Here is a 23,042-nt window from a genome sequence, read left to right on the forward strand (position 1 = left end):
ATATTTCCAGTTAAATTCCTTTCAAATTTGTAACACAGATGAACACACACATTGGGAGGGTCGAGAAAGTTATGTTATAGCAGATCAGGCCGCCCCTGTTTTTAAAGCTCTTCTACAAACTTCAAGTGAAAATGTAGTTGATTGCACCATTCATCCTCAATACTGCAATCACTCACCATAAACCCTGACAAAAGGCACTCATCACAGTAAGCAAAAGAAAAGAGCAACAGTTTTTCACTGTCTTGATCTTCATTCACTCCTTTTTTCTTCTTTAGCCCACCCTGAGTTGACCTTCAGCCTAAAAAGAATCAGTGTCTTTCTCCATAGAGATTTATGGTCTCTAATAGAGGGGGACCATCCCAGCAGTGGCTCACAGGGGGCTCGGATTCATCTCTATATTCAGCAGAGGGAGTTATGTTGTAGAGGGCCATGGGATCAGGAGGTCACTGTCTGAGACATTTTCAAGGTTGCCATCTGGGCCCAAAAGAACCCATCATTGGCCCTCCATGTTATTGTCATTCCTATAAGGCTCCAGAGTGTTAAAAAAAGCTCTGCAATAAAGAGAAAAAAGCTCTCTTTTGAAGAAATTGTTCAGTTCTATTAAGGCCAATGTGCTTTTGTTTGGTATTGGCTCACTTGTGTTTCTGCTTTCTGCTGCAGTCATCCAGCAGGCTGTCATGTGGAGGTCGTGGGAGCAGAGATCACTCTCCATTCTTTATCTGTGCCATAATCCTATTGCTGTAATCCCCAGAGGTCAGACATTCTCTTTTTCTCTTTTCTTCTGCCTTTCTTTTTCTTACTTTTAGTCTCTCTCTTACATTCTCTCTCCCTTAATTTTTTTTCATCAATATTTTTTCATCAATATTCTCTTTATTATTCGATCTCCCTGCCTAATATGGGTGTTTCTTCCTTTAATGTCCCTTTTTTGCTTGTTTTATTAAAACTAACACATAACAAAAATGCCATCATTTTATACCCTTTCTAGCCTTGTCCCAGACCTCCCTTTGCAAAACCATCAAAAATTATTATATTAATTTAACTATGATAATATAAATACAGAGCTGAAATACACAGACCAAATCATTACTGTGTCATTTTCCAATCAAGCTGTATTCTGTTAAAGGGCACATCAGATGCAAAATTCACATTTACATAGTGTTTGAACTTAAATGTGTGTTGGCAGTGTGTGTTCACAACCACCCTAAAATGATAAAAATCCCCCCAGTGCGTTTTAAAAAAAAAAAATCCCCACAAATCATAAGCACTTTCTCAGATCAAGCTGAGAAATGCCCAAAATGCCCAGGCCTCTCCCACGACTGTAAACACGACTTTTCACTGCCGTTTTAGCATAGACCCGCCCTGAGTGAGCTGTAAACAGTCCGCCATTGTTTAGACGCTGAAGCAGGTGTAAACAAGAATGTCTCCTAAGCGATTGAGGTGTTTTGTTGTTGGATGTAATAATGAATATAGCAGTCGTCATTTACTCCCGACATCTGAGCCACTGAAGACGCAGAGGATTACTTTTACTTTTGAAGGAAATGCACCCCCCGACCTACCTAAATGCATTTGTTTGCACCAATCATTTTACACCAGGCTGCTTTATGAATCTTTGCAAACTGCCTTTCCAAATAAAGTGCTAGTTAGCAAGTTCCATGACAAATGCGGCTAAAGTCTCATACCGTGTCTACACTGGACGCGAGTGGCGTGGCTCGACAAAATATTGTAGAACTCATTATAATCAGTGATGCTGTCTACTCTAGATGTGGCGCGGCATGACACGACAAATCCCCGACAGTAAACTACTGCCTTGTTCTATTTATGACGTACTGACACAAAGTTCAAATGATTTGCAATGGTCATTTTGTTGTGCCCACTACACTATATTAAGGTTGCCTTTGTAGAGGGTTTATAAAGGTATTTGTTAATGACTAGTAAGTCATTTACAAATGTATTTTAATTCATATTTGAGCAGTTGTAACTGCATGAATAAGAACGGTGACTTTAACGGAAGAGAGGGATGGGTGAGCAGTAGCTTTTTATTATTTAAAGGGACATGCACCAAAACGGGTCACTGTCAACAGAGCTGTTTTTGACAAGGTAAAAAGGCTGTTGTTTATTGAGAAATTTTAACCAAAGTACATTATAGACTTTTCATGCAGACCCTAAAGAATCATACCAACTTGTGGAAAATGGGCATCCGATGTCCCCTTTAAATTATTTAAAGAATACTAAAATATTATTTAATTATGCATATGTTATATAAAATGCTAGTTATAAAATTAGCCTTGGCAAGACAAGTCAGTCATTTTATTTGAAAAATGTTCTTTTCCGTCATAAAATTACTTAATACATAATAAACATAATACATAATTCAAGATAAAAAAAAAAGAAGAAAAAAAAAAGACAGAATTACATTATTAAAGCAAGAATGTGAAAACACTTGACAATTACAAGGGGAAGAAAAGTGCCCAGAGATATAGGTAAATCATTTATACAGTATATGGGGCATACAAACTGTAATTGAACAGAAAACTGCTTATTGCAAGAAAGCTTCTAAACACAAAAGAGTTCTTCAAATTTACATGCACTGTGTTAACATCATAGCCACCACATTGCAATGCTCTGGTAACCTCCAAGAACACTTGAACTGACAAATTTTGCATAACCTAGCATCACTTTTATTGGAACAAAATTTTCACAACTATATCGTTTTACTGCAATCCTACAATATACAAAACAGGGACAAACAGGTCTCTTTTTGTATTGAAGCACAAACAAAAGGAGTGATCTTCATATTAGATCAGGAGGGTATGCCTACTCAATGTTTCAGGTACACAGAACCCGAGCTAACAAGAACTGCTTGTTTATCAACATCAGTGTATATGAATATGAAGATGCCAAAATACCCCAAAGCCAAAAAGAATCTTATATCCTTACAGTATACTGAGGCTCACCACAGTGTTTCAAATCTTCAAATCCTTAATTTGCATGACGACAGAAAGGCTCCACACTACACACACTAAAGACTGAAGTCTTCTAATTAAGTCATGAATCAGGATTATTGGCCTGTAATTGAGCATAAACACAGACAGGACACCCATGCTTAAAGATAGACACTCTTACAGATTTACAGAGGGAAGATACCAATAGAGGTTCAAAAATAAAATCATACCAATTTAAATTACATGTACATGTACCTCAGGCACATGCACACACAACACGACACAGACTCAAGGCAGCTGCTGCCTCATGAAGTCAAATGAAAAGCTAATGTTTAAGCTAATGGATTTAGAGGCCTGAAACCAACATTTGACCGCAAACAGATGAAGGATGGATAACCACAGAATTCATGCATAGCAAATCTCTGAATCAATAAAAGATTGACAGTTCCTCCATCTATAAAAAAGACTAACACACTTCAGAAACACTGTAAGAATATGTCCAGCACCAACATAAAAATGGATATGCAGTAGATTTTACTTTGGGTGACATGATCATCCAAAGCCAATTAACTGTGCACTTTTCAGGGACAGGGAATATTTTCCTGAAGTATTCTGGGATTTGCTGCTCCCTTCATAGTGAGTAGGCGATGCAGATCATATCAGTTCACATTAGTTCTGCTAAAAAATGGAAGTCAGGTTTCATTAAGTCTCCTGATACCATCATTTTAAGTTTGTTGCTAGCAGCCTTGAAGTAGGCTGGTGCTGCCACTTCTATATTGAAGCCACCACCTTCATCTACCAACTTCATTTAACGCTCAGTCACAGGAAATAAAAACATTATTAAAATCATTATAAATCATTAAATCTTTCTCTGCACCTGAAACTTGGCTCTGGCAAGTAAATCAAGTTACAAAATGTAATTATATATAGAGTACATGAAAATTATTTCTGTCTCAGGAATGAACCAATCTGCCAATAAAGTTAGATTAAATGACAATAAGCAGGCCTGGTAGGATTGTCTCAAGTGAAGCAAAAATAATAATAATAATAATAATAATAATAATAATAAAAGGGTTGGTACACTCTAAAAAATGCTGGGTTAAATACAACCCAGCGCTGGGTAAAATGTGGACGAACCCAGCGGTTGGGATACTGCCCAGAAGGTTGGGTTAAGCATTTAACCCAACTGTTGGTTGAAAACAACCCAGCATGTGTTCTGTTCAATATTTACCCAGCACTGGGTTGTATTTAACCCAGCATTTTTTAGAGTGTAACCTTTTATCAACATTCAACCTGTTAGACAAGATATTTCTTGGAAAAGGCAATATGTTCTGACATGCTGGAATGTGTCTGCAGTGTATACAAGTTTCACTTTCACACGTATGCAGATGCATGCTCACAGATAATAAATTTAAACACATACTGCAAGATGCACAGAATATCCTGCGCCAGTGGTGGAAGCGTTTTCGTGACTGAAACTGTAGCTGTGGGAAGGTTTTAATCTTAAAAATGTGAAAAGCTTTAGTGTCTGATCACATCAACTACAAGTAAGCACTGAAATCTGAGATACACCTGTCAAACAACCTGAAACTTCTATAGTGATACCTACAGTCATGACTCCAATGTCACACAACACCACGGACTGCTTCACAGGATTAGAATAGAAGTGTAAATTTAAAACTTATGATTTAAAACGTATGAGTGGTGTACATTTAATTAACTTACCCCCCCCCCCCCCCCTATTTTCCTTCTAATATTATTACATTACCAATTTTAATGCTTTACAATAAGGATTATGGTCAGATATATATAAAAAAGGATAAAGTAACAATATATTATTGGGTTCTTCATAGCACAGCAAGTAAGATAAGCCCAATGGTTACATAATAGTAATTATGCAGTGACATGGACCTTGTAGTTCAGTGAGTCACAGCATGTTGATTCAAAAGCCAGTGAATGATATGTCAGGATTCGTGAGATGGATTCAAACCAGTAACTGCTGAGATTGTGAGTCTTGCATTGTGAGAACCAACCCACAAGTCATTTGTTAATGAATCAGACTACCCAAGTCGTGCTGTATGTTTTGTTTTTGCGTGCAGTGTCTGAGAAGGAAACAATATGATCTGCGACACACTTGTGGTTCATCATGTCAGAAATGGGTAAATTTAAGTTAAGCTTACCAATTAACTTAAATTTGAATTAACTGAATTTGAGAATATGTGTTTTTCTGACATGACATGATGGCATACATGACCCATTTACTTCCACTGTTTTCCATCTTTTTTTCCTCAAAAGGACACTACACTAACTGCAGGGACAGCTTTCCTGGAGGAACCTGGAGTGTTTTACTGAAGAACTCACTTATGAGAAATCTCAGTGACTCATGGGTTTCCCCTACCTGAGATTTAACCGGCAACCTCCGTCTCTGACCACTAGACTGTCACCACCCCCACTGATGAGCAGATGCTTATCACATACTGTGCATATGTGAGTGTGAGAGAGATAGCTGTGTGTTGGCCAGACAGCAGGTGGGCAGTGAGCTCAATTTTCAGCCAAAGCGATGAGAACAGTAGAGCATGAAAGCAAGCAAGGTTCTGTATTTTGGACACACAGCTTTCACACATGTAGCCCATGATACCCTCACATGTACACCCAGTCTCTATGTTTCTTCACCATTCTCTTTTTTTTATTCTGGATTCAAAACCGAAGGACCAGAGATAGCACAGTTCCCTCCTTGCCCCTTAATTACCACATCAAAGACGCATTTTTAAATGTTTGCGGCTTTCTTGGTCTAGTGATCCCACTAACGATACTGATACATCAACACTCAATAAGCAACACATCTATCAATCTAATGAAGAAAATCATTTCGGGCCATGCAATTTATTTTGTCTGTAACTTGAACAAAGAGAAAGGATTCATATGTTCAGGTGTTACTGTTGACAAAATGAAATCTTTACAAAATAAAAAATCTAAAATAAAATCTATGTATTTTCACATTTAAACTTGTTAAAGTTTAATGAAGTTACACAGTTCCTTTATTTTATAGTAGACAGTATCTATCTATCTATCTATCTATCAATTCATCTAGACAAAAATATAAGCTTTACTCAGTATTAAAAGGCACATCAAATCAAGGACACAGCCATGCAATCTCCCTTGACCAGGGGTCACCAAACTTGGTCCTGGAGGGCCGGTGTCTTGCAGAGTTTAGCTCCAACTTGCCTCAACAGATCTGCCAGGAAGTTTCAAATATACCAATACAAACCCACTAAAAGGCAAGCCTGCAACGTTTAGCCAAAAAAGCATAACGGGCTAATGCTAAAGCTTCCGCTTTTTGCAGTACATAGGAAAGGAGACAAGAGGAGACTGTTTTTTTTTAATGGATGTCAATGGAGGAGAAGCTTCACTACGCTGAATAAACAGCTTTTTAGAGGAAACAGCTTATTATTTAACGAATCAACAGCCTATTGGCTAATCTTCAACATGTTTTACACTAAACAATACTTTTAACGATTTTTAGCGTTTACACCGAAAAAAATGCCATTTTATAAGAGAAATCACTGACTTTTTGCGACTGGTGGGATTCAGCTTACGGCACTTCTCATTCATTCCTATGCTAGCTATCTGTAAACAGCAATTGAGTGTCGCACAACTCTGAGTTGACCGTTCCGCTTTCCCCAATAGTAAGTAATACAGACCCTCTCATCTCCCAATAGTAAGACAATCTCTGCCTAGTAAGACCTTGATTAGCTGTTTCAGGTATGTTTAATTAGGCTTGGAGCTAAACTCTGCAGGACACTGCCCTCCAGGACCGAGTCTAGTGACCCCTACCCTACCCTAGACAAATATTTTTGCTTTTTGTACAGTCTCTTTTGCAGCACGAATATGCTAGTGTAGAAAAAAGAGGTCATAAAAGTAATAGTTTATGGGGTAAATTTGACTGGCCTGCACAAAGCGCAGACCTGAACCTTTCTGAACACCTTTTAGATGAACTGGAATGCAGATGTTGAGCCAGGACCCACCGCCAACATGCCTAACATTACTGACATCTCTGAAAGAGAGCAGTTCTGTGCATCCAGTAGAACACATTCCCTTGCTTTTTGACAATCCCTTTACACAGTTTAAAGAAGACCTCTGCACTCGATGTTACCACACTCAACACTTCCACGCTCCAGAGAGTACTACTGAACTGATATTTTTAGCAACTGTCTATTTTTTTTGTTCAAACACTCCAGTATTTTTTCACGCTTTGCAAATTGGAGATTCCTCTTATTATCACAGTCTCTTAGAAGTAAAGTGACAGAGAAAGAGTGGGCTGTGAAGAAAGACTATAGAGCGAGGGAGAGATGAGGAAAGTACACTGAAAATAGAACGAGAAAGAGATATTGGACAATGACTCGCTACATGTGCCTGAAAACAGAAACAAGGCCACATATAGAGATATTTGGCAAACTTTCATCACTGAATGTCAAGAAACACAAAGAGCTCAGGGACACACACAATGTATGTGATTGTTATGTGTTAATTGGCCACTGGGACACACGGGGTTGCGTATATACACATGGCCCCCTTCTCTGTTGCTTTCTTTTTTTATTCCTTTCGTCCTTTCATAGACAGAACCTCTCTCAGCTTGTAGAATGAGCGATAAGGAGCAGGTGGTGAGCAACGGCACACTAATGGGCCGCCTCTTCAAAACAAAGACAGAGAAACAAGACAGACTACACATTTGATGTTAGATTTTAGATGTCCCTTATGAAAGGGAAGTACACTTGAAAATTTACTTATAATTTAGAAGAATATACTTAAGTGCAATGTCATGTTTTTGGAAACTTAATGGCATGTTAACTGCAATCAGTAGTAACTCTAGACCATGGTAACTATGCTGCATAATATAAATAAACCAACATTTTTTTTTGGTTTTGTGATAGTTGTTCTTGAGTCCCAAAATGACTTGAAAAAAGATCAAATTCAAAGATCAAGTCGGTAAAATGATCAGATCTATCATTACTGATTTAGTATAATAGTCAAGACATCAATTGAAGTGTACTACTTTAAGGCATTACAAAAGATTATTAAAAAATAATGATTTAAACTTTTAATTTGGCATTATTTACATTATTACAGTGCACTTTTTAAAAGTTTGTTAAGTGACTTAAATATTTAAATACATTTAAGTGGCCTTTAATTACAAGAATACTGTATTATCTGCATGCACAAAAAAAGACAAAGCAATAGTGATCATTTAATGAAAAACAGTTACTCACACTTGTGAGGTGCGACATTGGATCCACTATAGTCAGCACAGCATCATCTTTTAGTTTCAATATTTCTGAAAATCCTGTGTTGAATTGTGCCTTGTTTGTAAACAAATCCGTAGTAAAAAAGAAGTGAACAAAGGACCAAGATCTGACGTGGTCTGGCACTTCATTAAAAATAAAGTTTATCGTTTGGCTTCTGCATAGGCCTGTGTTTGCCACTCATGTTTTTTTTTTACCTTCTATGTGCGCAAATCGGTGGGCAGGGCTAAACAAGCAGTGATGTCGAAGAAGGTGTTGATCTTCTTCGGAGGTGGTGTTTAGCCACCTGTCATTTTGGCAGATTGGCTTCAATATAAGCTGTTTTTAGACCAACAAGAAAATGTTGAGTTCTGAAACTTACAGAATGCATAGCACAATGACCTCTTGTATATCTCATTTAAGTGAAGTTGCTTGTGTTTTATGGGGCTCTGAATTTTTAGCAGTTGTTTTGGGTGACTTTGGACATTGTAAAGCTAAATATCTGTGGAATGTAGCTATGTGTTGGGTTTATGTTTGGGATATTACAGGCAAGTACCCACTGAAACCATTAATGTTAATTCTATCCCCCGCATTAATTCTAAGACCCTCGTGAGCTGCAACAAATCCAAACAATGAAATACATTCTAGCACAAAGGTTATATCTAAAACCCTGTTTATGGTGAATAGCAGCAGAATTATTACAGAGCATCAGCATCTCCTGTGAGTCAGATAAGTTACACAATAAACAACAACTGCTGGAAATCACTTAAGGGCTTGTGGGTTTGTGCATTAAATAATTCTGATTTGTGCAAAAACACTGCTTCATTCAGGAACAAAACACCATCTACTGCGTGTTGCTCAGAGACACACAACGGTTAATTCTGCTTTGGCAAGCATTTGGAACTATTTTCATGGTGGAACAAATATAGATAAAACTGGCAACAGCATTACCTCGGGTATGCATTATTTTTTAATAATTCAATAGACTTTCATAAATTTTTCCTCACATTTAAAAAATGAATTTTACAACATGTAAAAAAGATAATAAACCAAGTCAGACCCTAATTTATGGAAAACACAGCTAAAATAATTAGTATTGTGAGTGAGTTGAGCAACTAAATATGTCAGTTAACTGAATTACAGTATTTACTGCTTTGCAGTCATGAAACTTAATTTAACTGGGGAGAGAAGTTAACATTCTGTTATTGTAAGAGAATTGTTATCTGCAACGAGTGCTTTAACAGCTTTCCATGTTTATGGATTTGTTTTTTTTAATGCAGTCAGCTAATAAGTTGTCAAAAACAAACAAGCCATTTGCTGTCACTTGCACCACAGGGTAAGAATGCAATCATCTGATGCTAACAGCTTTTAATCAGCAGTCAGGTTTGAACATATGAATATGTATGTGTGAATTATAGATTGTTTGTACTCTAACATTGTGTCATATAACAACCCAGCTCCACCTCCTCTTTTTCATTAGACTGTTACATCTGCAGTCAGTGAAGTGTGTTCCTGGCCTTTAGATCCCACAATGCACAATTTACAGCCTTGCAGGGCAGTGACCCCAACACTGGACGAAACCCCAAACAGCAGGCCACTTGAGGGACTCAAAGTGTCGGCTGTATAAAGGGAGAGTGAGAGGCCCACTTGTGTGGCAGCCGCCTCCCTCCCCTGTCAAATCTAGCAGGGATGGAGGGGGTGTGCCACGAGCCTTTTGCACCCTTACAGCTCCCGTTCTCTGTTCATGTCTGGCTCCCTCTTAACCCTAAAATCTCTCTTTCCCTTCATATTGATATCCATCTCTCTCTTCTGCATTTGGGCCCCCTTCATCCTTCATGTCTTTATCCCTGGGGAGTACGTGTGGGGGTCAGGGTTAGGCAGGTGCAGAGCCAGCGAGAAAGCCTGAGAGCAAGGGAAAGAAGGGGCGGAGGGGGGAACGCTCTCCGTCTGTCACCCGGCTCTCTTGTCTCCCTGCAATCCACTAACTAACCCCTCCCAATGCTGAATTCTGAGTGGACCAGACCAAGAACTGTAACCATGATACTGTGTGTATAGCATCAGCCAATAACCATGTCCACTTGCTCATTTAACAGAAGTGTCTATTTGCTCACTTTGTCAGCTCCAAATCTACTGGCTATTTTGGCAATACAATTTCTGTTCAAATTTGAGTAAATGTTGTATAAAATATATTTTAATTTCAGCAAGTTTGTGTACAAAGGTTGTGAACTTTTCGGAAATTAACATAATGCTTTTTAAATTTCAATTCTTGTTGATGATTTACAGTACATTATAGACCTTACTTTTATGCATAGGCTGTGTCCCAAACAACACACTAAACACAATTTAATAAGTAGTATGTCTCATGTAAGAATTTTATAAGTTTATTTTGTCATCCAGCATTGGGGTCTGATAGCCAAGCACCCACCCCCCTCTGCCAAGTAAGGAAAGCCGAGACAGAGTTAAATTCATTAAGTGTCCAACATTACACAATTAAGTGCATCATCTGGGTATTTAAAGTGCACTGTATTTAATTTCTTTAAACTGAGATCCAGCAAGTTCCACTTCCAGTCATTCCAAATCAAATTGAAATGCAAAACCTGTAGAATGTTGCTGATTCAATTCAAACATACAAACTGAAAGAGATACGATTCTTAAATTCTCAATTTTCCCATTCCACTTGTGCTTTCATTCAATTGTATTATGTACATAACATAGTGATGCTATAATATATAGGCTAATATTGGATGACCACTAACTGAAATACTGTATCACTTTTTCATGATTTAACTCTTGTGTCTTTTTTCGTATTTTATAGAACCATTTTATCAGTTATTATTGTCATATTAGTAAACAAGCATGGCCTGCACATGTACGGAGTTGCACAACACCAAATCCAAACATACAGACAAGAAACTGTCAGAAACAAGAGCAGTAATCCTACCTTGTCAAAAAGAGACTTCCATTGCTGAGAGAAGCATTTGTGTAAGACAGAGAAAGAGGTAGAAGAAAGGAATGAACATAGATATAATTGAGAAAAAGATGAATCAATCTAAAATTAATCTTCGTTTCTTTTCTGCTTTTTAACAACATAAATCATGGTCACTTACGTCCTCTGGAGCTACAGGAAGGACATCAGTGCTCTCTAGCACCTCGATCTCTTCTCCTTCTGCATGAGCAGCGACCGCTGGGGATGAGTTCACCATAGCCCCTGTACCCCTCTCAATCCACCCAAATAATGATTATCTCTTCTTATAAAGTTCTGCCATGATGTCTTGTTCAGGTAGGCTATATTCCGCCACATATATCCACATATATGGTTTTGACAACTCCAAACTTCATGCAGAGCTAAACTGGCATTTTTCCAGCTCTGTCATACTAATATCCTATGGCACATGAGTTTATCCCAAACTAAGGGGGTATGTGGAGTTCTTCCTCGCTTCCATATTTCATTACAGGATGTTTTAGACACTGTAAATCCACGGTACGTCACACATAAGTTCGCGTTAGATTTTTAAACACGACTGTCTTTCCCAGTAGCGCCTGGCTTCATCCTCAAACAGCCACCTGCAAGAGAAACATCGTTTCTTTCTCAAATCCCTTTATGCTATTTTGTGTTTCGTATTAAATTATTACCACCCAGTGTCGAAACTGGCGTGATTTTGCTCAAACTGAATAGCCTACCCGGTATGTCACCAAACAGAATGCGATAACATGTTAAAGCGAATTTAAAACAGCGCCTTGTCGTGTTTATCTTACCAACGTAAAACCACGCAAGACTAAAAATAAAACAGCGTGAAATGCGTAAGTGTTAATTTGTGGTGCGTCATTGTACCTTGCTGTTGTTTCGCATCCACAGCGCGTGCCAGCAGCGCCCGAGAGAAGCGACTCCTGCCAGCATCCACAGAGCGCTTTGCCAAAGTTCACTGTGACCGAGCGAAGCGCAGATAGCACGGGGCTGTAAATGAGAGGCACCCGCCTCCTTTCACTGATCTTCGTCATGTGGGCGCTTTTAGAAGCGCGTGTCTCGAGTGATGGGATATGAACATGGATGCGCGTGAATGGGCTCGTGAATTATATATTTCATCATGTTCGTTTGTGTAGTTTGTCTTTTATATTGCTGCGGTTTTGCCAGTGGATTTGTTTTCTGGATCAATAAAGTACATCTATTTACAGCGACTAGGGCAATTTAAAAGAAACTGAGCAAGATTTCTGTGGGTCCGAGTATAAAAGAACTCACACAGAAGTCACCCTCATGGGTTTTAATTAAAACGACTGGATTTATCAAAATTTGCCGAACAACAATACATGTGACACCAGTGTTAATTTTAACAGCAAATTTTGTCTAAATATTTCGACTAAATGAACGTAGTCTATAAAATGCCGTTTATTTTAGTCATCCGAATTGTTTCAGTTTTAGTCAACTGAATGTCATACGAATTTAGTTGACTTAGTTGACTAAATTAGGTTATTCTTATGCAGAAAACATCTAATAAGCCTATATGCATAGTATTAAGTTTTGAACATGCAACAGAGACACAGATTTAACTGTTGTGAAATATACCATGTCTTTATTTACAACCCATTCTCACTCCCAAGGCGTCAAAAACTGAAGCATGGTCAAACGCCTTTCGCGTCACTATGAAGACGCCAAAAGTGCCCCTAGGCGTCAGTATATGACAAAATAGGATCTCCATTGCATGCTTTATGCGTCAGGTCAAGACGCTTATGGAAAATGACAACACGTTATCCTCCGTTGTTTTCGGTTTGCATGCATTTGTTAAAAATAGAAATCATTTTATATACATTTATACTTTTATTGGAGCACCTAACCCAGACCCTACCCTAAACCTACCCACTTCTGAACAATATAAAACACGCAACAGGCAAATATAAGTGCAGTCACAGGTATTTATTGCAAAAACTGACCATAAACAAGCAGTATAAAAGCATTGCAAACAAGTCGTGTTGCATTCCAAGTCTTCTGAAGCCATACGAAGTCTTTATGAGAAGAAGAAAGCAAAACATAAGGTTTTAATCGCTGAAAATGATCCCGCTCCGTTAATGCGCTCACATCTCATTCAAAAAGATACTCGTCCCGTAGCATGACACAATCTGTCACGAGACACACAAGAGCCAATAGCCTGTCAGAACAGCATAACGCAATCTGTCACGAGACACATAAGAGCCAATAGCATTTCACAACCAAGGCTGACTTAAGGCTTCTTCTGGCGGCATTTTTTGAATTCGTGCACAGACTGCAGCATACAGGATTAACGGCGGACAGAGACGGCGATCGCGTCTATTCCGCTCACAAATTAAATGTTTTAACTCGGAAGATATTTTTTGAATAAATTATGATGGTAGTTGTATCTGCCTGTTATATCTTGTGTTTTATTGACAAATGGTAGGTTTAGGGGCAGGGGTTGGGTTATGTGCTCATAAATGTGTAAATAATGTAATATAAATAAAACTGTTGTGGCTGTTTACATTGAAAAATCACACCCCAACATATATGCAATAATGGCACTGTTATTACCCAATATATAATTTAATTATGACGATAAAATTCCCCAGTATGGCGTCGGCATATTGACGCTAAGGGTTTCCTATTTAAAGCAACGGAGGACCCTGCAAGTCGAAAAATGACGCTAAGGGATACCTTGAGCGTCAAAAAGCGACGCCAAGTGGTCCTGACCAAGCTTCAATATGTGACGAGTTGGGTGTGAGAATGGGTTGTTATTTATCTTAAAGTAAAAAAAAAAAAAAAAAAACAATTCTCATAAAGAAATAAGAAAATTGTCTTCCTTTCAATAAAAGACCAGTGATTTTATTAAATAGAGATGAATCCTTATTAAAACTACTGAAGTTATTCAGTCAAGCATAGTGAATGATTTTCTTTTTTTTTTTAATTAATATTGATGACAGAGACAGCAGCAGGTTTATTAGCTGATATCAATTTAAGACCTAATACATGTACCCAATATACTGATTAGCATCTGATATTCTTCCAGCTGTTATACATTCATCTAATAGTGTTAGTATGAACACTAGCAAAAACAAACAATTTGACATAATTTTGTGTGTATTTGACTCAATTCAATAGAGGCTTCGGTCTGTATGTACAGAAAACAATACCAAATTGTGTTTTCCTTAGCATCATCAACTTTTTTCAAATTTATACATATGTCCGCAACATTTTATGAGACATGGAGCAAATGCATGCCAATTTATGCCCTGTCAGTTAGATCAGTATTGTCACGAATCTGGTCTGCACTTCCGTTCATTCACCACCAGAGGTCACTCACCACATGGACTTTCACACCACACATCACAATGGACTCCATTTCCCATCATTCACTGCACTGATTGCACACACAGCTGTAGGCACTGATCACACAGCATCACTAATAACACACACTATTTAAACCCTGGACTTTGTTTCCCTCCTGGCCGAGTATTGTTTGTGTTTACCGCTCCCCTAGCTGTAGCAACTCTACAGAGCCCCTGTTAGTTTTCCCCCTGCCTGTCTTGGATTGTGTTTTCCCGTGTTTGTTCTAGCCCGTGTTCCCTGGATTAACCCTTGCCTTGCCGTTTGGATACTGTTTGCACCCCTATTGGATTCTAGCCCGTGTTCCCTGGATTATCTCTCTGCCTTGCCCACTGGATACTGTTCGCCGATCGTCGACCTTCGCTTGCCCTAGGATTACTCTTTGTCTTGTCCCTGCCATACCTGTTTGCCATTGCTCGACCCTGCCTGTATTTATGACCATGCCTATAAATAAAAGCTTGCACTTGGATCCGCACGTCTCACGTCTCGTCAGCCCCGTTACAAGTATGTTACAATTCAAATTTGTGCATTTAACTTCCCTACCACGCAAGAAATCAGTTCTTATTGGATGTCTTTCCAAAATACCCCTCCCTAACATTTTCATCTCATTTGCTGATGAAAATGTCAATAGATTTTCATCATTGTTTTTGTATTTCAAGTTTTTTATTTAGTTATTTAATTGGTGAAAAAATGTTGTTGACAAACTATTATTCATCAGTGAAATTAACACTGGACCTCACCTTTATACAAAAATAAATAACTGGTACTGTTAAAATTTAATTTACATTTACTGATGTTTGATGCATTTTCACAGTCAAATTGAGTAAGGAATCTGCAAAATCAGAAATTTTGTTTGAAAGATTTCTACAAACAGATTTTGCATCGGGTTGACCAATAGAAAGCTGGTGAGTATAAAAATGACTTCCATATCAGCTATATTGGCATGTTCAAGTTTCAAACCTAATAATATGCAATTTCAGACAGTTTTAGTCTATTTTTCATCCACGCACACACAAAACAAAACAAAAAAGGTTCTATCCAAAGCCAGAACGGAATCAACAGTTGTGTGTCAAGAAACACACATTAGCTGTGTTTTCTTTCTGAATTAATGTGATTTTGAAGAAATTGGCTGAGCAAATTATTCAATGACTCACTCATGGGGCATTTGCACGGAAAGTCAACATTAATGCTTCTCATTTACTTTGAATAGGTGATGTTATGCATTGCCGGTGTAGGATATCAGAACGAATCAAACAATTTAGGATTCGATCAGAACATGTTTGAAACATGAGGAGCCAAATTCCACAAACAGGACCACAAGACAATGTCATAAATCTGTCCAGATCCTGGTGCCAGCTTTGAGCAGCTCACAACATTAAAACAAAAGAACACTTATTGACAATTCCAACTCAGGAAGGAGATTGTCAAATTTGGGGCAAATAACCAAGATTAATGGTGTCTTTTTAATAACTATTGAATAGCTTAAGGGTTTATATTTTTGTTTGGTATGTATGTGTGTGACAATTCTAGCTTGAAATGCTGCTTTCAATTAATTTTTGGTCAAATGTATCATATTCTGGTTATAGAAATCACATCCAAAAGTATACTTTGCAAGAGCATGTAAAGTTCAGACCATGTGACTGACAAGATAACATGTTAATTTATGGATTGGGAGGAGAAACAGTGCAACACCCTGAGCTAAGATAATATCTAATTGGTCAACACACCAGTTGGGATGTTTCCAAAAGCCAAGTTTAAAAACTCGGGACACCATCAAACTCTCTTCTCTTTTCGGTTTTGCTTTTTGCCACTGCGTTTTGACGCTGCTTTTAGCACTCTTTGAGTGTGTTCTGGCTTGCCAGCTGCTACTTAACACCACGATGAGAAGAAAAACCACCTAGTCTCGTTACATCCTTTCTTTCTTTGACTTTAGTTTTTTTTCTTTTCCGTTGTGAGTTTCGGGTTCTCAGTTTAAGTTTTGCTGCCACGCCTTGTCTCTGAGTTCAACTCGAGTCTGTGACCGCCTCAAAACTTCTACCAGCCACAACTCCGCATATTCAGCCAACGCCCAACCATTGGCTTCCCAAGACATCACTTCAATGACTACTGAACCTCCAACCAATCAGCAACCTTGGGAAACCTCCTTTCTGCAAAGATGACAACAAAAGGGAATCCCTTAACACAAAGGCAAGGCAAGCAAGTAACCTCCAGATTTTAGGTGAATTGGTGCATTTAATATAAATTTTAGCCTCATTGAGAAACTCAATGCAAGGGTTAAATAAGTGTTTGATGGTTGTTCAGGTCTATGCAATAGCACATATTGCTGTAAACTTGGGATTTCACATTTTCATTCTCTAAACTCACTTTCTCTCTTCCTGAAGCGTGTATGAATGTGTGTGTTCATGTGTTAGATTAGTTTACATGTCTTAGATTTATCCAATAAAATCTTATTTATATTGAAAAGAGAAGTATCTTGTGTTTTGTGCTCACAGGTTAATGTCTTAAACGGCTGATCTTGTTACTGTGCTATTTAATAGTGTTTTCACTATATTTTGGATGTTAATATCCAGTGCAGATTTGATGTTGTACATATACAGTTGTTCATTGAATTGCTGCCGACTCAATGATCAGCCGTGCAACAGTGAGTCTGTTCAAATTCCATTTAAAATCATAAATGATTCCCTTTGAGCCAAATTGACCTGTTTCCTTTTCACCGGACTGAATTGTGGGTCCGTTGCCTTACATCACTGGCATTGCTTGGGGCAGCCAATAAGATCTTCTTTATGCAAGTCCCCAAACGCAGATGCTAGCCAATCGTGTTCATGCAAACAATGCAAAGGTAATGTGATTACCTTCACATTACCTTTCCTAAACTTCAGACACACCCTCCATCAAGCGTTGACATCGACACCCCGTGTGAATGCCCAGTCATAATACACAAAATGTCACTTGTTGCCATCTACTGGTATAACAATATAACCAGCAAAATATCCCCACCACTAATACTCACACTGACAGTGTGACTGGAACTCCACAAAGAAGGACTAGCAGTGTGATACAAACAATGAAAAATTCCCAGTGCTGCTCAGTACTCTTAGTCATCTGCTGAGCCAGTCAAATTTAAAAGAGTCCTATTATGCTTTTTACACTTTCAATTTCCTTTAGTGCATAATGTTGCTGCTTGTGCATGAACAGGATTTGCAAAGTTACAGTTATTCTCTACATCCATTAGCACTGTTTCTAAACTCCACAAATGCCTTGTTTGTAGTCCACTTTAAAAAATGGGTATTCAAGTAACTTTTTATTTTTTTAAATAATACCACTATCACCATCATAGTGTTGTTCTCAATATCTGCAGGGCTGTGATTATCTGTGGTCTGTCAGCTAAAATCCTATCAAGAATTATATAATGTTTATAATTAGCCACTTTTAAAATGCATATGGAAAAAACACTTACTCATCCAACACATTCTTTTTTTTTTTTAATGAGTGGTGTCGACAAACTTAGCATGCTTGTATTCCCTCACAGTACCTCCTGGCATTGGTCCTGAGGATGTATTTCCATGGTAACGTATAGACCTTAGTTATTTATAGCATAAAACACCTACACAAGAATTTATAGTCTTGGGAGTTTCTCTGTACTATTGCCAGAAATATTCCAAAAAAGTGATACCTGAGAGAAATTTGAGATTTTTTAAAATTATTTTTAATGAAAATATTATATTATTAGACCTCCATAATGTACCATATTATTAAAGTTTGTTACTCACACACGTTTATGTAAATATGATTTATGGTCATAACTGAAATTAAGTACAAAGAATACCAACAAAGGCCTAAATGTTTACTGTATACTATAAAGATTAGGCAAATAAGTCTCAGAAGTCCATGTATTTAAGTAAATATGGTGTCCTTAAGGACTGTGGTGAAGATACAAAAATGAATGTAGCTCCATACTGCCGCCTTGTGTATGATTTGTATAAGTGCAAAACAACAGCCAGAAGACAACTTCCATTTAGGAATTTGTTAAAATAGCAATTAACACAGAGATATTTTAAACTGTTATTAATCAAAAAAAAAAATTAAAAAAAAAATTTAAAAAACCCCAGAAAGGTTATAGTATTTTTTTCAATATATATTTAGCCTATATCTCGGTTTCTTGGCAATAGGTTCAGGTAGAGTTTACGTTACCTCTTTTGTAAATGTTCTAAGCCTAAGGCAATGCAAAACTGAACCAGAATGATCAAAGGAAGCATGTTAATTTTTCTGCATGTGCCATTCAGTTACATAATTAGCTCAGTAATATTTTCCTCATTTAAATCTTTTGCACAAAGACATGACTAGAACTTTTGTAAAAACGTTTAAAAAAAACAAAAAAACTGCATTTCTCTTTTCTCACACAAATTATTCATGTATGACTGCTAAAAAGTCAAGCCAAGAAAGCCAACTATTTTTTGGTCATGCAAGTACAGCTACCATCTAATTTAAATGTCAAAATTAGGGCCGTCAGTTGATTAAAATGTTTAATCTAATTCATTACATGATGTGTCGATTAATTAATCTAATTAGTTGTAAAAAAATTTGACTGTGAAAATACCCACAAAAGATTATTTAAAGCTATTTTTGTGTTAAATGAGAAAGTATCAAGTAGACCTTACAAATTGTAGAAAGAAAGAAAATTTTTATTTGATTCAACATAAAATTGTTACAACGGCCTATCTATGGAACATAAAAGAAGATAATTTGAGAAACATCTCAGTATTTTTTGTTCATTCAATGAAAGTTATTGGTAACCAAAACAGCTTTGTTACCAGTCTTCAAAATACCTGCTTTTAGCCTATGCTCCACAAAAGAAAGGTTTGAAACCACATGAGAGTGAGTAAATGATGACTGACTTAATCTTTTGGGTGAACTAGGCCTATCCCTTTAATGTTTTTATTTGTATTATTTATTTATTTTTTGAATGAAATGATACTCTAAATGAGAAACTAAATCTGCCAGCAGATTCATTCAGGAATGAAGTAAACGGCTCTCTTTATGAATGGGTCTTTGAATCACTGATTCACTCGATTCGTTCAAAACGCGGATTCATTCAGAAAACACGGCTGTGTTGCTCGGAGACGTGCAACAATTCTGCTATGGCTTTAAAGGTAATAGATTCTTTGCAAAATTGAGCAAAAACACATAATATTGTGTTTAAAATGTAACAATATCAACTTCTTATTTACTGAACTGTTGTATAAAATCACATTTAAACTTGTGATATTCGGGACAAACAGGATATTGCTCTCCCTGCTCGTGTGATATCCAGGGTTCCCACACCTTGGTTAACTTCAAATTAAAGGACCTTTCAAGGACTTTCCAGGTCCAATACCCTCAAATTCAAGGACTTAATGTGGGGACACATTTCAAGTGAGAGCAAAGGTTACATCGTGTCACCTTGTAAGATACATTGTTACAGTTTTCATGTGTCAAACACAACTATGCAAAAAAAATTTGCATTTATTTTTGGCCACATGACAGAAATCTAATATTTGTTGTATTTCTGTTTTACATAAAATTGAATAATATTTGGTACATACTATACTGTATTCTAAAATGATCTGATATTAACTTTTGCATGGATTTTTATTGAAAAGAGCTTAGGCTCATGTAACCAGAAGTTTTAAGATATGAATATGCTTTTAAGTTTTTCTTGCCTCATGGCTTTACATTATCTTAACAAGCAAAGCAATTCAACATTACATCCTTTGGATCTCTGGCAAGCCATTCTTTGTAATCTTCTTTTGTGAGCCACATATCTTGAAACTTGCATTTTCCAGGCATCACGTTTCAGCGGTTTCAGCCTATTTTTGCAATGTTTCACGGTGTGTCTGTGAAACGTTGAGGTACCATCTTAGTAGTTTCGTGTGCGTGTGAACGTCATGGCAACGAACAACACAAAGTACCTCACGTGGGAAACACTTAACGTAACGCATAAATGTGCAACGTAAATCAAGCAAGCTAGTATGCACAAAGTGTTGGCGAAATAACACATGAGCGGACCGGAATTTTCAAGGAGCTGTATCTATGTTTGTTTATTTTCAAAAACTTTCCATGGCCTTGAAAATTTTTAATCAGATTCATAAACTTTCAACGATTTCAAGGACCCGTGGGAACCCTGGATATCGCTTATCGTGTGATACAAATATGAGACAAAAACTCATACAGGGGCATTTTTGCACAAATATCTTGAATTTTAGGGCATAATTACACTCATGAAGTTTTTGCCCTGCATATTTGTGAAGAGTCAACTATATGCAGTCTAAGATGATGTACAGGTCTGGGGGCGGGGCCAGTACGTAAACAGCGTTAAAATATTTTAATCCCGTTATTTTTTCCATAACTCATTAATTACGTTAACGTGTTAAACTGACAGCCCTAATCAAAATTTATATCGCCATAAACAATATATAGCCAAACTCACATTTCAGTACAAGTTCAAGATGACTGCCAGGTCAGCCAGCATATAAACTACTTACAAAGAGTAGAAAAATCTACTCAAATGTTGACGTACATTTGTTGATGTAAATAAAATATTAGCTCACAACAAATAAAAAACAAACAAACACAGTTTAAGAGGAAAAATGCGGTTTATTAATATAGGCTGAAATAATCTCCATACCACGTGGAAAGACTTTTTCGGTGCAAGTCCTCAGCGATCACATTCTATTAAAAGGATATTTCACACAAAAATGAAAATTTCATCATCATTTACTCACCTTCTTGTTGTTCCAAACCTGTATAAATTTCCCTCTTCTGTGGAACACACAAGAAGATATTTTGAATAATGTTGGTAACCAGTTGTCGGTATCCACTTATCTCTATAGTTTAGTGAGAAAAAAAATGGAACCATGGAAGTCAATGGCTACCAGCAACTTTCAGGTTCCCAACATTTTTCAAAATATCTTCTTTTGTGTTCACCAGAAGTAAGAAATTTGTACAGATTTGGAACAACCTGAGAGTGAGTAAATGATGACAGGATTTTCATTTTTGTGTCAGCTATCCGTTTAAGGGTAAGGGGGAAAAAAAAAAAAACATTTAAAAGCCAGCAACATTGTTAAATCTCAGTACAGTCATGTTCTTAATATCTGAACAATAAAGAGAAACAGTTAAATTCCCTTTCACAACCCATCATTCCATTTAAACACCAGAATGTCAGAGATTTGCATAAACCCACAGTGCTTGGTTGATGATGCTCCTTGGTTGGGAGACACAGAGCATGATGATGACACTTTCTGCTGATTAAAATGAAAACTCGTACAAAGAAACTGGAAATCCCCCTCCCCCACCCCACCCCACCAAAAAGATCCTTATATCCTTGTAAGAACAGCGTGTCCGGACATACTGTCCCCTCAAACTTGTGCATAGATTCTTAATCCTTTCACAACATCTTATTTCTGCATCTAGTGTTAAACCTTTTCATCCCGCAATCAAAAACTAGTAAGAAATTCTGGTAAGAGTTCAAGTTCTGTGTTAATCTACAATTCTCAGGCCTTTGCATACAGGCCTCTACTGAATTTTTAAAACAAGTAAAGACAAGAGGATGGAATATCAAGCATCTTTTACTGGACCTCGTTGAGAAACATCAGGCAAGGTAAAATCAAACAGTGGTAGGTCCTTCCACAACCTAACCAATAAACAAAACTGTATTTGTACATAAAGCGACAGATACAAACAAACATATTTCAAATGGAAAGTACTCCACTTCAAGAAATATAACGCATAGGTTCACTAAAATCTAATATTTGGTAAATGTGTATCTGCTACGGATTAAAATTCAAAAAGACATTTTTAAATCCATAACCTTCAGTGCTTACAGCTGGATTTCTATCAACATCTTTTTCTTCTTTCATTAACCGATTTGTTAAATTCTCATGATAATCAACATCATAACAGTGGAACTGGAACTCTGGACCCCCAATCTTCCTGAGAAAATATCCAAGTCCATTGTCAGTGTGCAAGACAGTGACAGAATCATGTTACTTTTACAGAAATGAAAACTTAAAGACATTTCGGTATCAGTCCAACTAACAAGAACAACAATAATGTAATTCATAAGCAAAATACAATGCAACACTGAAACAATCCCAGAGTTCAGCAAGTAGCATACGTCTTCATTTGAAAAGGTTTTTTTTTAAAAAAAACATTTATTTTATGGAAGATGTAATTAAAAAGTTTTTTTCTTGCATTCTTGTAATCAATTTCTTTTCTTTTTGCAAGTTCAGACAATTCAACCATTTGTAAACGGTAGGTAGATTTGAAAAGAAAAAATTTCACAGAATGGAAGAGAGGCACCTTTTGAAATGAGTCAGAATGTCACTAACTAGCATCTGGTTATCTTTACTGTTCATCCATGAATGTAACTGCTTCTCAACCAACTTTCTCACTACGGCCAAAGTTCAGTTTTTATCTTCTATTTTTTTGGATTTTTAATTTTTAATTTTTATTTAA

At 37.1% G+C, this 23,042-nt stretch overlaps 1 protein-coding gene across 5 annotated transcripts in view; it reads right to left on the reverse strand.

Annotated features, from left to right (window-relative positions):
• The window catches only part of rhbdl3 (rhomboid, veinlet-like 3 (Drosophila)), a 54,818-nt gene extending 42,608 nt beyond the window's left edge, over nucleotides 1-12,210 (reverse strand). For 3 of the 5 annotated variants that reach the window (XM_058779765.1, XM_058779761.1, XM_058779760.1), the window contains exons 1-3: nucleotides 12,054-12,187; nucleotides 11,329-11,785; nucleotides 11,163-11,186 (exon numbers count right to left, since the gene is read on the reverse strand). In XM_058779765.1, coding sequence (XP_058635748.1) covers nucleotides 11,163-11,186; nucleotides 11,329-11,424 — 120 coding nt within the window. In that variant the 5' untranslated portion in view covers nucleotides 11,425-11,785; nucleotides 12,054-12,187. Of the gene's footprint in view, nucleotides 1-11,162; nucleotides 11,187-11,328; nucleotides 11,786-12,053 lie in introns of all 5 variants that reach the window. The other 2 variants (XM_058779762.1, XM_058779763.1) reach the window with 2 other exon arrangements.
• Nucleotides 12,211-23,042: the final 10,832 nt, after the last annotated feature.

Source organism: Onychostoma macrolepis, chromosome 06, assembly GCF_012432095.1.
Source record: "Onychostoma macrolepis isolate SWU-2019 chromosome 06, ASM1243209v1, whole genome shotgun sequence".
Classification (NCBI taxonomy): domain Eukaryota; kingdom Metazoa; phylum Chordata; class Actinopteri; order Cypriniformes; family Cyprinidae; genus Onychostoma; species Onychostoma macrolepis.